This window comes from Enoplosus armatus, chromosome 5 (genome assembly GCF_043641665.1).
Source record: "Enoplosus armatus isolate fEnoArm2 chromosome 5, fEnoArm2.hap1, whole genome shotgun sequence".
NCBI classification, from domain to species: Eukaryota; Metazoa; Chordata; class Actinopteri; order Centrarchiformes; family Enoplosidae; genus Enoplosus; species Enoplosus armatus.
Window position 1 is genome coordinate 5,957,348 of NC_092184.1, and position 17,266 is coordinate 5,974,613.

General features: G+C 40.1%; 1 protein-coding gene across 1 annotated transcript in view; it reads right to left on the reverse strand.

Moving 5' to 3' along the window:
- The window catches only part of LOC139285598 (calcium-binding protein 8-like), a 45,959-nt gene that overhangs the window by 3,194 nt on the left and 25,499 nt on the right, over window positions 1-17,266 (reverse strand). The window contains exon 5 of the mRNA XM_070906188.1: window positions 1,681-1,837. Coding sequence (XP_070762289.1) covers window positions 1,681-1,837 — 157 coding nt within the window. The remainder of the gene's footprint in view (window positions 1-1,680; window positions 1,838-17,266) is intronic.

Sequence of the window (17,266 nt, forward strand, 5' to 3'; positions counted from 1 at the left end):
CTGAAGCAATAAGTACCAAAGTAGCATGATGAATTGAACTCAGTGTGAATCGCACTGTGACACAATGGATCGATTTCTGCATGACCGAGCACATTTTGGTGTCCCTGTGTGGCAGGTGGTACTCATGGACCTTGGGGCCAACAGATGTGATGGCTCTGTATGATCCTGTGGTGGTCAGTCTTCATCATAAACCCAGCAGGGACATCATGTTGTCATCACTCCACACCAGTTTTAAGACCCTGATAAAGTGCTGGTGCAATCGGTGTCCATGGTCCAAGTTAAATTCCCTCCAGGGCATGTTTGATAAAGAGGAACATTAAGGGCAGAGAGGCCTCTGAGCATCATTATACCAGCAGAGGAGATATACACGACCTTGACTAGAGAGAAAAATCTCACATATACAGTATTATTAATGTTGATTTATCCATTAATAATAATGTTGATGTTGCAAACACTTGTGATGAGGACAGTCTCACCGAAAAACAAAGTTTGACCATGCTGCCTTCAGGACATGTGGGAACTGGGACGGCTATGACTCAGCCATTCCTACACCCCAAATTCATGTGATAGGTGTTGGGACACCAGTTCATTTGTTAGGCTGCTTTCAAAGCACACGTCACGTCGTGAGTCAAGGTAAACACGCAATCAATAATGTCACATAATACAGCCGAACATTCACATTCTTTCAGTGTGACATTGCTGCTTACACATTTGCCTGAACACAGCGTTCAGTCAGCTCAGAAAATGGCACAAGAGGGCCTGAAGATTAACACACGTTTCAAATTGAAACATTTTAATTTACAATTTTGTTTTCCACATTTGCCCCCCATTAATCTTTATTATGATCGATCTGTTTTGACTTTGTACAGCAAAGACACTGAAGCTTTCTAATCAAGGCTCAGACAACAGAAAGAAACAAGCCTGAGAGTGAACAGCAGGACGTGCATGGACGTGTTAAGAGGGCAGTTAGAGGTAAATAAATTAAAGTAACAATGTTCATTTGAGCAGATTCTTGTTGCTGTTAAGCAACAGCCCCTCATGCATTCAGTTACAGCCAAAGAGATGCCTGTTAACACAGTGCCCTGCACATATGTTGGTAATACAGAACTGCCTGGACTGCATGCTGAGCACTGTGACACTAGGCTGTCTATAAGTTTAATTTTCTATTCAACTGTTAATGTTTTATGCAAATTCCATTACTTTTTAGTTTTGTTCTCTGATCAAAACTTCTTTCTGTCTAGACTCCAAAGCACAAAGGACTCACAAGGCTGACTCACTTAATCTGACTCCAAACCAGGCGTATGAAAAAAATAATTCTTTTTTGAAATAGAATTTGTTTGAAAGAAACAATTGCATTTTTCCATATTTAGAGCGAGGGAGTGAAAAAGTCCTAGAATACCCTGCTCTGATATCCATAAATCTTGGATGGCTAGTTTTGCAGAGCAAGGTCATGCATATTTCATTCATTCAGCCACTTCTGAACTGGTGACGCCCCGAATCAATAAATAAGCAGGTGTGCTGTGACTCTGTTGGCTGTAGATCTTGATGAGAAAGCTCAAATTCTTCCTGACATCATGGATTTCCTTCTCTCTCACTACACATACACACACTAAAGACTGTACGTCTACCACACATGCCTACGTGCCCGTGCGTGAAGTTAGCTCAGGGACTTTCGCTCACCTCCCTCAAACTCTGTCTGACAGTTCCCAGAGTTTTCCTTCAGGCTCTCTTCCTCGTTGATGATGATGTTCTCAATGTCCTTCATGGTCAGGTGGTCGCGGAAGGCGTAGAACAGGATGTGTTTCAGCTCCTCCAGGGTGATCCTCTGCATGTCGAACTGCAGGAGGACAGAGATGAGAGGAGGAGATTTTCAAAAAAGAGGGACCATTTTCCCTGCACATAAATAAATTGTGCGCACTTCTGCAGCATGCCTGGCAGGATAGCATATGAACCGAACAAGTACTAACTCATGTGTGCTCATGTGACACAACTCTTCTACAATTTTAGGAGTAGTGTGCAAGCGTCAATAAAACATTACAAATAAAAACTCCATCACACTGCCACCCTAAACTGTGCAGCACAAAGACCTCACTGAGTTTTTGCTGCCAACAACTTACAATAAATAATGTGCATTGTAAGCACAGAAAAAAGCTCAAATGCATAAATCATCGTGCTTCATCGTGTTCTTGTAATTCTTTACCATCCACATCCCAGTACCTCTTACACACGTTGCTCTAATGCATCCCCTTTAATCAGAATGACGCACAAAGTTTATGCGTTGATTAAATTGAATGTGCTGGATTATAGCCTGAAAGTGACGGATTTATTGTTCCATTTGAGCCTTTACACCATTCAATCCAAAATATGGCACACACACATACAAAGACACATACACACCACAGCTTGTAAACAGAGGTTTTGAAGGTCTTACTGGGAGCAAAAACCAACTGCTAAGTTTTGGTTTCAGAAGTTCAGAGAAACGCTTTGCCTCTAGCTTGACTTGATGAAGACCTTGCTCTCCACTGATCGCATCCTCTGCTGGAAAACAGCACTTCACCTTGAGAGCAGTGATAAAAAAAGTGATTAAATGATTCTGTACGATCAGAAAAACAGAAACAAAAGGCTTCAGAGGCAGGGAATTAGTGAATGTGATACAAACCTGAGTGAGAATGAATTAAATATCGCCACAAAGTCCAGAAGCAGTTGAAAGAACTGAATTCCTCTGAATCACTCTTGGCATCAACAAACCCTCTCATATTCACTGACTCAATAAACACAACTCATTGTAGCAGGCTACTGATAAAACACACCTGGTGACTAACTGATTATAAACTTATTTGGTCTCCTTGATGGTTTAAAGTGACACAACAGAATTAGTATGAGGGAAATATAGGTCTCTGACCCCCCCCCCCCCACATCTGATGTCAGCAAGAATTTGCTGGGATGGGCACTACAACCCCAAAAACAGGAAACCAACATGACTTCTAGTGCGAGCGACCAAACTTTGGTGAAGAATGTCACCAATGTGCTTCATAAACATACAGTAGTCATACCATTGTCAAAAAAAGGGTAAAATACCTATTGTAAGACGACAGTGACTTACAGCTTAATGCCCACATCACTGGACAGACTCACAAGCCTTGACAAAATATAGCTACATGAACACGGGAGCATGCTAAAACTCAAATCACTTTAATGGCCTGACATAATTTTAAGGCCAGTATGGGGCATGATGTCATAGCCAAGCAATCCTGTTACAGATAAAATGTTTTTCTTTCCTGTGACCTTGTATTTTTCAGCCTGGGCCACAGGATAAAGTCTCTTCCAAATTTTGATTGATTCTAATCTGTGACATAAAGTCAAATCTTTCAACGCTGCTTAAAAAAAAGAAGATGAAAAACGACAGGCCAAGCTGGATGAACTTGCAGAGGACAAACTTACAGCTCCCAGGTGGATATGGACACATATGGATATGGTTCTTAACTGTCAGCATTACTTTTGAAATAAGTTCTTTCTGGGGTGTAAAAGCAGAAAGACTAACATGCAGTTCCGATAAAACAGCTCATACATAGATTGAAATGGATGTTCTGGCTTTGAGAGACAAAGACAGGTGAAAATACATGAATGAATCCCTCACGGTAAAAATCCACTTTTCAATACATTTTGATCTATGAGTGTGTTTGTCGCACTCAACAATATTGCAATAAATGATGCACATCCACAGCGAGAGATAACATTCACTGGACTTCATGGAGAGTCCACTGGGTAGATAATTACATAAATCTCTGCATAAATCACACTGCGCATCAATACCATTTATTATCTCTCCACCTCAGAGTGAGCTAATGAACACTCACGCTTCAAATGTTAATCAGCCTCCATAAAGATTCATTATCAAAACTAATTAATAGTTGGGGGTCAACATTTCATCTTTTGTTTGCCGGGTCATTAATCAAAGGGTAAAGTAAATGTTGGCAAGACAAAGGTATGATGAAAGGTACATAATAATAGAGTAATAAATCGCATATGCTTTAGTGAAATGTAAATTAAAAGCAGAAGAAATTATTATCCCATATGTTGGCTGTATAAATGTGCATATGTAAACATTAAATAGGACATGAAAAAAATGCTGCTACAGTAGGCTGCTGCTGAAAAAAGTAGGAAACATAATTAGCAAATAATATTAATGCTGGTAACTACTGGTACAACGACTGCTGCTACCTGCACTTCAACCTACTAATACTGCCACTGTTACTACATTCACTGTATGTTTTCTATTAGCTCATTTATCTAGTCACAGTGAATTCAATCATATAGTTGTATTTTTTATTTCTCTGTAAAGCCCTTTGGTAAAAAAATGTGTCGTTAAATGTGAAACTATAACTACTAAATATTTTTTAGAAGAGTGCTACAGGGAGGAAAAAACATGCAGCACTGTATTAAGTTTATTGACAGCTGTACTATAAATAAATAAGCCATAGTATTGAGAAGTCTTGCATGACTAAGTCTTTCTTTCAGGAACAGATGAGATGTCACACAGACAACAGAGCTCTGTTTATTTCTCCTCTCGTCTCCCTCTGGGGAACAGAGAAAGAATGAAATGCATCCTAAACAGACACATCCACCTGCAGCATCTGCCATTTAAAGTTACAGCCAACTCCTGTGTCTCAGGTCGTCAGCCTAATTGTGTTTACTCGACCTTCGTGCAACCTTGCTGCTCCTAACGATGCCATCACTGGTGGACATCAAGAGACTGCCGGAGCTTCATTTGCTAGGGAAAAGAGGGATGAGCCGGAGGACAGATTCATTCACCGAGCAGCACTCCAGTGGCTGATAAGAAAAAGCCACTTTATTTCTCTTTCCACATCCCGCCGACTTGCTCAGACTATATTCACATTCAAGCATGGAGTGACCTTTATGGGAGAATGTGGTGAAAAAAAGGGGAGTAGAAAAGAATGACGTCTGTGGACCTGAAGTGACTCCTACAAAAAAGATCTTTAGTGGGACACCCAGTGTTGTGTGACCTACAGTTTTATACCGAACCCCATGCACAGAGAGGAAACCTGGTGGTCGTCTTTGTCACACAGTCCTCACAGAAGTTCAGTCTGAAGTGTAATCACATGCCTCAGGCACCAGGGCTTCTAATGGAGACTCTGGAAAAGTTGGAAATGTCACATACTGTTAAGACTGCTGTGCTTGGGCGTAACATCCACTAGGGACATGGGCGAGATGCCCCCCTCTGACCTTGGGTCCACTTAATCAGTCTACTCCTCTGTATACCGCCCGGTCACTGATGTGCTTCTTTTCAATTTGATGGCAAGCGCCGCCCAGCTGGTTCGACACCAGCATACGCCGGGATAGTAATCAAGTTGACCCACTCTCTGTGAGTTGCAAACAGTTTGTGAGAAGATATAATCATAATGGACCCCTCATAATAAAGACCTCCCACTTCATTGTGTCACCCCCACTTTTCAAACTAATGTTACGCTGCTGTGGTTAAAGCTCATAAGGAGCCTCGTTGTGAACTGACAGAATCCCAGACAGAGTGATGTAAGTGATGATGGAGATTACCATGGTTACCATACTCTATCTTCTCTGAATGGACTTACTCATTAACCTGTATTAAAAGTTGCAACAACATCAACATACAGAAGAGTCCAAGTCTAATCTATGATATCTGAGATGGCACTGGTCTGATTTTGATGAAACTGTTCAATGTTTACTGGGACTGAATTCCAAAGAGCTGCAATGGGTTTAGGATCCCGCAGAATCTGTGACATCTCAATATGAGCGATCAGCATCATCAGCGTGGGACTAGAACACGACTTCACGTGGACAGTGCCGTAAGAAATGACTGCTCCCACCTTTTTTGTTATTTAACAACACAGAATCACGGTGGACATAATGAAATAAGTCATATATAAGTGACATCATTTATCTTATTATTAAGTCTTTCTTCTGATAAACAGGAAAAATGCTTTTGTCAAAGTGAAACCAAATCTTAACAAATGGATCTGGGTGGTAACAGATCAATTTGTTGAGATTTGGTTGGTAACAAGAGGCAGGAATCATGGTTGGCCCACTACATTTTGACTGGAATGATAAAGCGATTGTCACTGCTTCATTTTTAATGACAAAGCTGACAAATGCCCAGTTTTCATTACAGTATGACTTCAAACCATTGTTTAAAATAATATTGCATTGGCATAACTTTACACTTTATTAACTGAATGCATCATGATTGAGCGTCACTGTGGCACTAAGAATACAAATGCTCATTGACAAATTTTATTTTACCGTCTGTATTTTATATTGTGTTTTTATACTGTATTAGGCACTTTGTTGGGCTCTATGTCAGGAGATTGTGGGAGCCTTTGATGCAAGACAAACTTCCATGAGAATAGATGAGTATTATCTTACAAAAACATTATCAACTAAAACAATCTCTTCACCTCGGTATCAGCAAAATTCAATAAAACTATAATTACCATAGGAATACCATAGGAAATACTATCCTTGGATTAAACCTTACATTTTGCTTAATTGATTGCGTGCCTGCTCTTCACACTGCAAAGGTGGATAAGGGGTTGAAGATGAGGAAGGGGAGTAAAGAGAAAGCTCTGTTCTTCTCTACATTGTAAATGAGGCATGTTTGGCTTATCACACACACACACACACACACACACACACACACACACACACACACACACACACAGGCGGTGAGAAGGTGCCAAGAGCCAGCATCCATCCATCTGCTGTGTTCAGCCCTTTGCAGTGCAGCCAAATTATACAGCGACGGATAATGTTCTGCACACACTGTAGAATCCAATTATATGCATTTGCTAATCTAAATTTTAACGCAATGGGCTGGCAAGTATTTTGTTTTTAAATGGCAGAAATATTAATGCATTTGAAACATGTGGCAGCTGGGGACACGCTCGTCCTTGAAGGTCAGTGGATTTGAACAATTTGAACAATGTAGTGTAGGTACAGACACACAGCTACAACAAGTCCCTGATACTCTTTGTTAGATATGCAGTCTCTTTAAATTTGCCACTTCTTTCATTGTCAGTGTGAGTTGATTTTGGAAAAGTGTGAATTGGTGTTTGGCAGGGATCTGACTGCACTTGTTTGTTTGTAATCTGTGGATGTTGTTGCCATGTGAATGAATGGAAAGAAAACACAAGCTTGACAGCCAAGGGAGACAGAAATCTTGTGTTTTCACGAGGTAAACAAAGGTTTGTAACATAACCACACAAACCTTACAATGAACAAAGACGCCTGACAAGACCTCTGAAGCTGTTTGAAAAGAGTCAAATCCTGTGAAATCAGTTGGTCTTCTACCACAAAAACACATTAAGTCTCAAGGCTACACAGAGCTGACACAAATCACACCGACAATATTGAGATGAGATCAAGAAGTGATCAACACCTGTATATACAATGATGTCTTTATGATTGCACTACACTGTCAGAACATGAAAAGAAATGTGTGGTAGGAAAATAAAATTCTTATCCAAGCAAGTTGACCTGACAGTTCTCCTCCCTCCGAACAAAACTGCATCCTCTTGCACTTTGGGAAGTTGCAGTTGTCAATTTCAACATTTCCTTGAGATTTTGTGCAGACCTTGCTTGCATCACCACCCAGTCAGGTGTGAGGGGGGAAAAACAGCTCAATCCACTGGCTGAATATTTGTACATGAACGTTAATGGGAGGTTCTACTCGTCATCACTGACGGCAACAATGAAAGTTAACAAGCTGAGGTTTTGACAGCTATAAGCCAGTAAGCACTGACCCCATCAGCCGCTGCATGTGAGAGAAGTCACAAAGTAATGACTGATCCCATCTAACAATCTCTGAGCTATCACTTTCCAGCACATGCTTCTTGCAAACCTCTCTACTGCTTACGGCTGGTAATATTTATTGCTGGGACATTTATTATTTACAAAGCAGTTTATACACACTCTTACATTCTTATCTTAGCTTTTTGCTCGGGCCACAGTTGTCACTTTTTTCTTTTGTAGCCTTAATGTATTCCACACAAATATATGCAAAGTCTGTTGTCTACATAGTGTACAAATGTGTTCCTCTCCATCTGTGATGCCCTGTTGTTTTTACACCATTTTGTCACAATGAAGCTCTTAATATTTCATCAAAACAAATTCAGTATTTTACAACACCTGTATTGACCTGAATATGTATCTAATCTGTATTGTCTTAGGAAATGAATGCAAACATGTTAACAAGGGTGCAGCAATTACATGACTGCACATCGTATACTGTAATTGTATGGTATAGCTGTATTTCTACAGGCTTTTCATAGGACAGGTAGTAAGGCCAGACTAAGCTTAGTATATTCATTATGTGCTCCCTTATCCATGCTTAATGCCCGGGTCCAACATGCACACGTTCTTTTGCTTGTTAAAATTAATGCTCGGCATCTTTATCGATCTCTGCCTATCCATTCCCCCTGAACGGCCCCAAGCCTTCAGTTGTAATTTATGTCTCCATTACCACTGTGTTACCTAGCCTTCAGAGGGTGGAAGATTAATTGAGAAAAAAAGAAAACATAACATGCGCCATGAGAGTCACAACAGGCGGAAAAATGAATCAAGGCTCATATCTCGAACCAGTCACCAGAGTGTTGGAAGTGACAGAAACATTGGCCACGTGGGGCACTGATGAAAATGGACTTGCACGTCACTTCTTATGGACAAAACCATTACACATTCAGGCCCCGAAGAAAACAGACCTCTCTGTTGAGGTCTCTAACCTCTGTGCTCCGGTGTTAACTTACACATACACATAGTTAATGCCCTGTGATCAACAAATGGTATCATGCAGTCACACACAACTTCCTCTTAAGTATTTTTGTGGCTTCTTCAGGAACAAGCAGAAAACAGAAAGCTCTGATCAAAGAGGCTCAGATAAATGGTCACATCAGGTATTTAACAGTCTGAGTCCTTCAGGGAAATCTATTGAATCTCAGTATAAGAACGCAATACTCTCCCTTCAAGAGGTTCACTCACTCTACATTCACTTTTCATTTGCTGCAAGCACAGTGACATAATGCCAGTGCCAGCAGCAAATCAAGAGGACAGCACACTTCAGATGGCTTAACTCGGAGGCAATCTGAGGTGAGTAAGAATAGAAGGGGAACTGCCTAAAACCACTGAGCAAACTATCAATAGCCAATTACTGTAAGTATGATTAATCAAGGAGAAATTACTCCCATTGACCCCTGGAGTGGAGCAGGCTAGAGGAGCTGCCTGAGGGTCACGGCCCTCATTAGCAGGATTCAGCAGATCTATATGCCCCGCCTCATTTAATTCATTGCCTTTACTGAAGTAGAACGAGGAACAGAAGAGACAGAAGGCAAGAGAGACGGTGATTACAAGAATCGAGTCGAGGACAACAACAAAAAAGCCAAAACACAGCAGGCTTAAGAGGTGGAGGGGAAAAGTGAGAGACCAAATTAAATCTAAGGACAATTTTACTTGGGGGTTTAACATTCGATTGCAGCTCGATTCAAACTTGAAAATATTCAGCACACAGTTTAATTAAACCCAAAGGGTAGCAGCAGCTTTTGGCAACAGGACCCATACAAAAGCCTGGAACCGATTATATATATATATATATATATATTTTTTTTTTTCTTTTCTCATTTTAAAGCGGTCGAAACTTTTGTGTTTTCAATTTGACCAAAATCTAATTAAAGCCCGATCCAACCCAAGAGCAGATCCGGTTGGATCAAGGCATCAAACACTAGGCTCTGAAAGTAAGCTTATTCCCCTTTGTTCTTTCCCTGTAGACATAACACTGGAGTGAAGAGATGTACAGTGAAGACGTTGGCCTGTTTTTTTGTTTCTTCTTTTCTTTCTAACCAAAGGCCTTATAAACAACATCCAACATGAGAGGCAGGAAAAAGCAGAGAGATGCGTCAACCCACCTGGTTACTCGCACATCTGAAATTAAAATCATCTTCACAGAAATGTCACATTAGGTGCTCTGTTTTAGTATGTCGAGGACTTCATCACCGAGGACTCAAAGCCTGCACTTAAAAGCCAGGGGGAAATGTTAATTCATGCATATTTTGAGTTCAGCTTGTAGAAAAAAGCTGAACTCCAACCATCTCAGGAAATGTTAACAAATGAAAACATTAAATGAGGAATGTTGTGCAAAAGGCCTAAATCCTTTGAAGCCATGCATCCATATTCACCAGTCATCCTTGCTGTCTGCAGCCCTGATGAGACTTTGAAGTACAACTTGGGGAAAAAAGGTTAAACCACTTCTCAGGCGACGTTAGCACACCGAACTATGCTGTGAAATGATGAACAATGAGAAACGGGCCTCTCTTTTCAATTGCATTTCGCTGATGAATGATTTTCTCCATTCATCTAAATAGGATTCTACAGTGTGATTACTTAGTAGATAAAAATGAAGAAGCTCCCGTCTAGGAAACCCAGCATGTCAGTATAATGTAGTCTGAGACATTTATTTTGATTGACAGATACATGATTAAAATTCTGGGCTCTCAAGAGCACAAATGATCCTGTGAGTGTGTGTGTGTGTGTGTGTGTGCATGCAAGTATTTGTGTTTTAAGTTAAGGCAACTGAGCAGAAAACGCAGTAATGTGTTGCTGACACTTCTCAGCACTGTGGTCTGCATGAGAAAGAGCTGTAATGAAGTGAATCACTGAAGTAGCCGAGCTGACTCACATGTAATTAAAGCTACGCGGAACATAAGGAGCATGAAACATAACACAAAATGCCACATACTGTGCGCAAGAAAAGGCTCTTCTAAAGCCCACAGAGACACTTCATATGATACAGACAGCCGGCAAAAGGAGGAGACAAAGTCAGATGTGCTTTCACTTCTCACGAGGCCTGAGGTGTGCAGCTTTTCCACAAGCAGCAAAACTTCAAACAGCACCATCCATGTTTTCTCAGTGCTGGGAGAAGGAGAGCTATCAGCCAGACTCCATGCACAAGACTGATTGGTACAATTAGGTCTGTACTGCTCTGCACACTCACCACAGACTGACTGCATTTACATCCACACTGTATTCTGGATAACTGCTCAAAAAGGTTTTAATCTGGATAAGCCTCTTACTGTGCACTGTATATATTCTGCTTTATTTGTGTGTATTTATTCACAAATCCAGAGTTCCTCCTGCACCCAAAGCTGATGTTCACCCTGCAGCAACCTGCCAGTTTCCAATCATCAGCAACATGACGTGGTGTGTTCTGAGAGCAGCATCAGTGTGTCCATGAGCTAGGTGATACTATCAAATTCAATGCATATTTTGGCATATACTACTATATGTTAACATACAGTAGTAGTAGCACTTGTGCTGCCGCATGCTAATGGTAGCTGCAGTGGTGTATGATGTTTAAATGCCCTATATCAAAGCCAGAAAGCATCAGCCATAAAGGCAATGTACAGTTTATATTTATATGTTTTAATGTGTTATGAAAAGGAACACAAAAAGTTCTGTACTAGTTCTAGTGCTTATAAAAATAATAGCTGTAACTGTAGCCGATAAATGAATCTTAAGAAACCGGAGAAAAACTAAACTGGAATTTAAATCTTCTGTCCTAAACTAAATAAAAAGGACAAAGAAGACATCTAAAACCCTGGCCTAGACCAAAGTCAGCACTGTAAAACTCATCTGGAGGTCATCATGAAAACGTTTGTGTCTCACTCAGGGTGAGAGTGAAGACCTCAGTCAGAGAAGACTGTGGCCAGGGATCAAAATAATGCTCTTTTCTGGCATAACAGCACTGCAACACTTGGCGTGATTGAGACAAATGGAGTCATTTTCACTTTGATAATCCTCTATAATTCACCTCGCACCCTCTGAGCTGGAATCTGAGGAGGAGCACATTAGGGGGACGATACTCAAAGTAGATCAGACCGTTTGAAGGAGGGTGATTAGGTATATGGAGGGGAAGGGAGGACGTGTGCATGTGTGGGTGTTGATTAACTGTCTGTAACGTCACGTCTCTGTGCCACCTTCATTGCTATTCAAGGCCATGCCTGGCGAAGGGAATATGATTTTTCTCCCTTCTCTGCCTTCCCAGCGGGCATGTGAACGCCCTTACAGCATGTTTACATCCTGCATGGTGGCCCTGAATCCATCAGACACCCAGCGTCCACATGTCAGAGAAGTACTGGCTCTCCTCTTATTACCTGCCTGGAGCTGCGCTATCGACAGTCAGCAGTTCTTCTGGGACATTTGAGTTTCAGCAATTTTGCATTTCAGTATGGGAAACTTGAATTATGCCTACATCAGTGGGACCAATGAGGGTGAAAAAAGATAATAATTGTGGCCGTTTAATCTAAAGTATCATTGGGTATCAAATGGGCGTATCCAAATTCTGTACTCAGTGAAAAGAGAAAGAAGTCAGTGTAGCCCTGCTGTGACACTAAGGGATGGAAATGATTGGCTGCAAGGAGAAATGGATAATGTGGAGCTAAATAATAAAATCACACCAATCATCTGCATTAGACATTTTAACCGTATGACGACCGAATAAAAAGGGGCACAGGCATTAGATGAAAAGAGTTAGAAATCAAAATTTAAATATGATAACTTTAAGGTTTATTATACTATTTTGAGAACACTGGCGCTTCAATCCTCTTGGCGGGCAGTTCTCCTGAGTGACACTGCTGATAATCAAACATGAAGTCTATACTCATCATCATCCATTATATCACCAGTATCATTTTTAAATGTTTGAATATTTTGTCATATCATGATATTAATAATATTGTGATACATAAAATCATCATATATCCAACATATTAAAAGTAAATGCAGTGTATAATAAGAGTTTGACATGCCTTTATAAATGACTTGCCATTTCCTGGACATTGCGTTTTTCTTCTGGGAATGAGGGCATTCAATTATATTGCATACTTTCTATTATCTGTATGCCCTAAAAGACATCCATAGCACAGAAACCATGACTTACTCTCATTTTTCACAGAGTATCAGGCTAACTCGCGAGTGGCCAACACAAATATTAGCCTACTCTCACCTCTCTCTAGAAAAATCATTGTGGCCCATGTATTATTCATCATAAATGAGTTGCTTCAAAGTCATTTTGAATCCAAAACTGCACCCTGGCACAAAGGGCAGAAAAAAAGGAAGATTAATGGATTTGATTTAGATGAATGTCTACATTTATAAAGCTTGAAGGAGGCAGAGGCTTCATATTCAAACAGTCATGTGTCTTAATGTTTGGAGCAGGGATTAAAAAAGACCCCAAAGCACACGTCTAAAGCCAGATCCTTTCACACCACAGGTAACCTGAAAGATCCACTTTATCTTAAATTGTGGACGTTTTAGTAGTAATAGGTTACACAACATGCTAACAGTAGCATTTTATATTTTGATATATTGTGAATTCTTTGTTTTGATTGATTGATGCTGCTAAAAGTTACTAGTTTTCCACTGAATCAGCTAGTTTGTTCATCAGATTCAGAAAATAAGTCCCTGAGAATTGATGAAAAAGGAAGAAAACCTGCAATGTTGTAAGACCAAAGAACAGCTCTGGGAACTCCTGAACTACAGCACATTTCCTTTTTAAAAGTGGCATCTGACTGTCTAGACAGCTTGCTTTATTTCTTTGCTGTTCACTATTCAAAACCAATATATCACCAAAATGTGTATTTCCCAAATGTACAAATTTCAGTAGTCAACAGAAAAGGTCTTGTGATAATACAGTTTTGAGTCTCTGGGGGTTGAAAAAATGTCTCAAATCATGGAGGGAGCCTGTCACCATTCAGGTTATTTGAATGCATTAAAATCACTAAACATTAGAGATACAAGATTTTCACCTGGCAGTGACAAGACGTAAACAGACCCTTACACTCTAGCTGCTCATTAGACTCAGGGTTCCTCACACCTCTCTGGGAACTTCTTCCTTCTAACATCTGCTCTCCCAAACACACTCCACCTCAGATAAATCAACTCCAGAAACTACCTGCCCCCTTTTTTCCTCATTAGCTTGAAAAAAGTAGTATTTTTGGAGGAAGATTCACTGACATTTTTGCAGTAGGACTCATTTTAATTACACTTGGTTAACACATCCAGAAACCTTGAGACACATCTGGGTTAAAACTGCCACGCTGGGGTCCAGTATCTTTAGCATCTAAGACTTCTATCTTCTATCTTCATAATGAATAACTTATTGGTCTGCTGTATGTTCAATGAACACACAAATTAAAAATAGAAAATGGCAACTTCATAACTTATGTATATAGTTGAAAAGAAACCTAACCAAACTATTAATGATGCATAGTAAAGTAATATCTTATGTTACACAGTGAAGATGAACTTAACATCTGAACTTCAAATTTTGTTTCGTTCTTGATCTGCTTCGCATTTACTATGATTTGAAAGACGTCATGTCAGTGGTCCTTTTGATAGGTAGGCATGTGAGATACAGTGGAGATCATTTCTTCTCTAAACTTCTAAGCAGAAGCAAAACAAACCACAAATGAACAAAAGAGTAATCACTACAATAACTAATCTTTAAGGGTATTAAGCTTTGTGAGGTGTGCCAAAAGCTTCGAGGGAAAGAACAAGACTGATTGATCCACCAGAAAGTCAGATATTAACAATCCAACTTTGTTTTTGTATGAAGAAATTCATTTTCCATAAATATTCCTCCTGAGGGCTGCAATAACACATCTTATTCAAAGTGGGCGTTCACCAACAAAAGCACACAGAATGATTATAGTGCAAACTGCTCTAAAATAATCTTACTCATGCTGTTCTGTCACAAAGGTATGTGACCCCTAATCAGTCTTTTCTCCTGGCTGTCAGTTTACCGGTGGGAAACATGATTGGTAGGCAAACTCAACAACAAGCACATTCGTCTTTGCTTGGATTGCTTTGGAAAATATGAGAAAATTATTAAAAGGGTAAGTGCACAAATTTTACACATCAAAATTGCTCAAAAAAGAAGTTCTTCAAAGTGCACTTAGCCTGCCTTAAGTGAGACTTTGCGTTCACTTAAGGCTGGGGCTGAGAAAAATCTGGGGGTGTGGAGTTAGCTCATTTCTGCTGCAGGCTAGCTGTTCAAGGCTACGTAACCCGCAACCAGCATAACACTCCTGAATCTCTGACTGAACTGTCGGGGGTCGAGTTGCATTTTTGATGCAGGCACCAGGTTTTGACCAGAAAGAAGAATGCATCGTGACTCTGACAATATGAAAGGAGTGCCATGCTAAATGTCTCTGAGCAGAGCAATCAGTAAACCTAATTTGATATCAAAGTTGGACGTCTTAATCTGCTGTCGATGCACCGGAACAACTTTGTACTGACTGCTTATACAGGGCAATGATAGGCATGTAAAAGAAAATTCTGAAACAGCAGGTCTCAGTGAAAAAGCTCACAGCTACAAGAAATGTCTGCCAGTCCCCATCCTGCTAGTGTTGTCTATCCTCTGGCTGCCAGGAACACTGATTTTAGTGGTGATGTCATGCATTTATTGTTCTTTATGAGAACATTAGTTTGTAAAAATATGAGGGAAACCAATACAAAATATTTTTTCTGTACAATATGGGTGGCAAATTGTCATACCTAAAAAAACAAAAAAACATTCATTCATTACTTATTATGATCTTTGTGGTTTTCTGAAGAAAATGGTTAGTAGGTTAGATTTTGAGGAGTGGCCACCAACACATAATCTTACCAAGGGAGCTAAAACAGTGCCATAAACACTTTGCAGTTTGTGAAAATCGAGAAATGTGTATGACCAAGTGTGTCCAAGTCCCTTTATTCAAAAAGCAAAATGTGCTGCTGCATTGGATTGTGTTCGACTGAAGCTGCTATCAGTAGAGAAACTAGCACCTCTACAGAACCTCTTCTGTGATGAATTCCTCCCTGTGCGATGTTAAACATCAGAGTATGAAATGGTGGGCTCAGAAAGCAGCCCTTTGGTTTTCATTGACTGATACCAAAACATAATGTTTGTTGTTGCTGTGTTACCGTCTTAAAATGCCATCTTATTGCCTACATTAACTTTTGGAGCCACATGCCTGGCCCACTCTACTTCGGCATCTGCTTTTAAAAATTGTGAAGATGCCCTCTTACATTTTTAACTACAACACGCAGATTACCGTCCTCGAGGTGATGACAACCCTCTTCAAGCCCCCTCCCTTGAGTGCTTCGTCTTCCTCATGAGCGTGGCCATAAACTGATAATCCAAGTTGTCAAACCACCATTCAATAATCACACTTTTGCACAAGCACACAGAAACACAGGTCTCCACACAGCAATGCACATATGAAAGCCCATTTTTCAAACCATTATATGCAAACCAGACCTGCAGTGCTCTAACAAAAGAAAAGTGTACATCCATGTATGTCAAAGGCATAACTCCTAGCACATCACAAACTCTACTGACATATATAAATGTGAAGTTTATGCCGTCAATGGTTTCAGGATGTGTCAACGTTTGATAAACGTCTTGTATAAGCTGCGAGCATCAATTTGCATTTGAGGACGAAGGTGTGAGTCTGTCTTCAAGATATCAAGACAGCTAAGAATAACACTGAATAGAATGAGGCAGTGTTAACTCCGTCACAGAAAGTTCACAGAGGTTTTTACACAAACAGACTTTTGTAGTTTTGACATCATGGATTAACTGGCATGAGGAAAATATAAGGAAGTGCACAGATAACACGGACGACTGAACAACAGACGAGCTGAGTCAGGCGAAAGGATGAAGGTGCTCATGAATGATACAGTAGGAGAAAAACAGTTTCAATTCATTTTTGTCACAGAATTTAAGCAGAGGCACAAGTATACACATTCAGGTATTATATTATTATGTATATCCATTAGGTGAGTGTATGGACTGGATGGTAGGGACTGATGAAAGACTAATGTGTGCATCCAAATACAGACAAATTCTTAAAGATAAAAAGATAAACTGAGTGACTAAAATGCACAGTTCGGGGGGGGGGGGGGGGGGGAGTCCAATGTAAGAACATGAGAAATATGAGACTACAATATATGACCACAATATTTCCTCACATTGCCTCAAAACCCTCTTACTGCTACACTTCGCACAGATAATGATTTTCTTAATAGATTTTTACCTTTTTCATAATGCAGACCTTTCCCATTGTTTGCCTCAGGAGGTTCTGCTGCTGAAGAAGAGTGAGTTTAAAAAAAGATATATTTTTGCTAATGCTGTTTCAATGGACAGATTACTCCATAGATATCATTCAAGTATAATTTAATC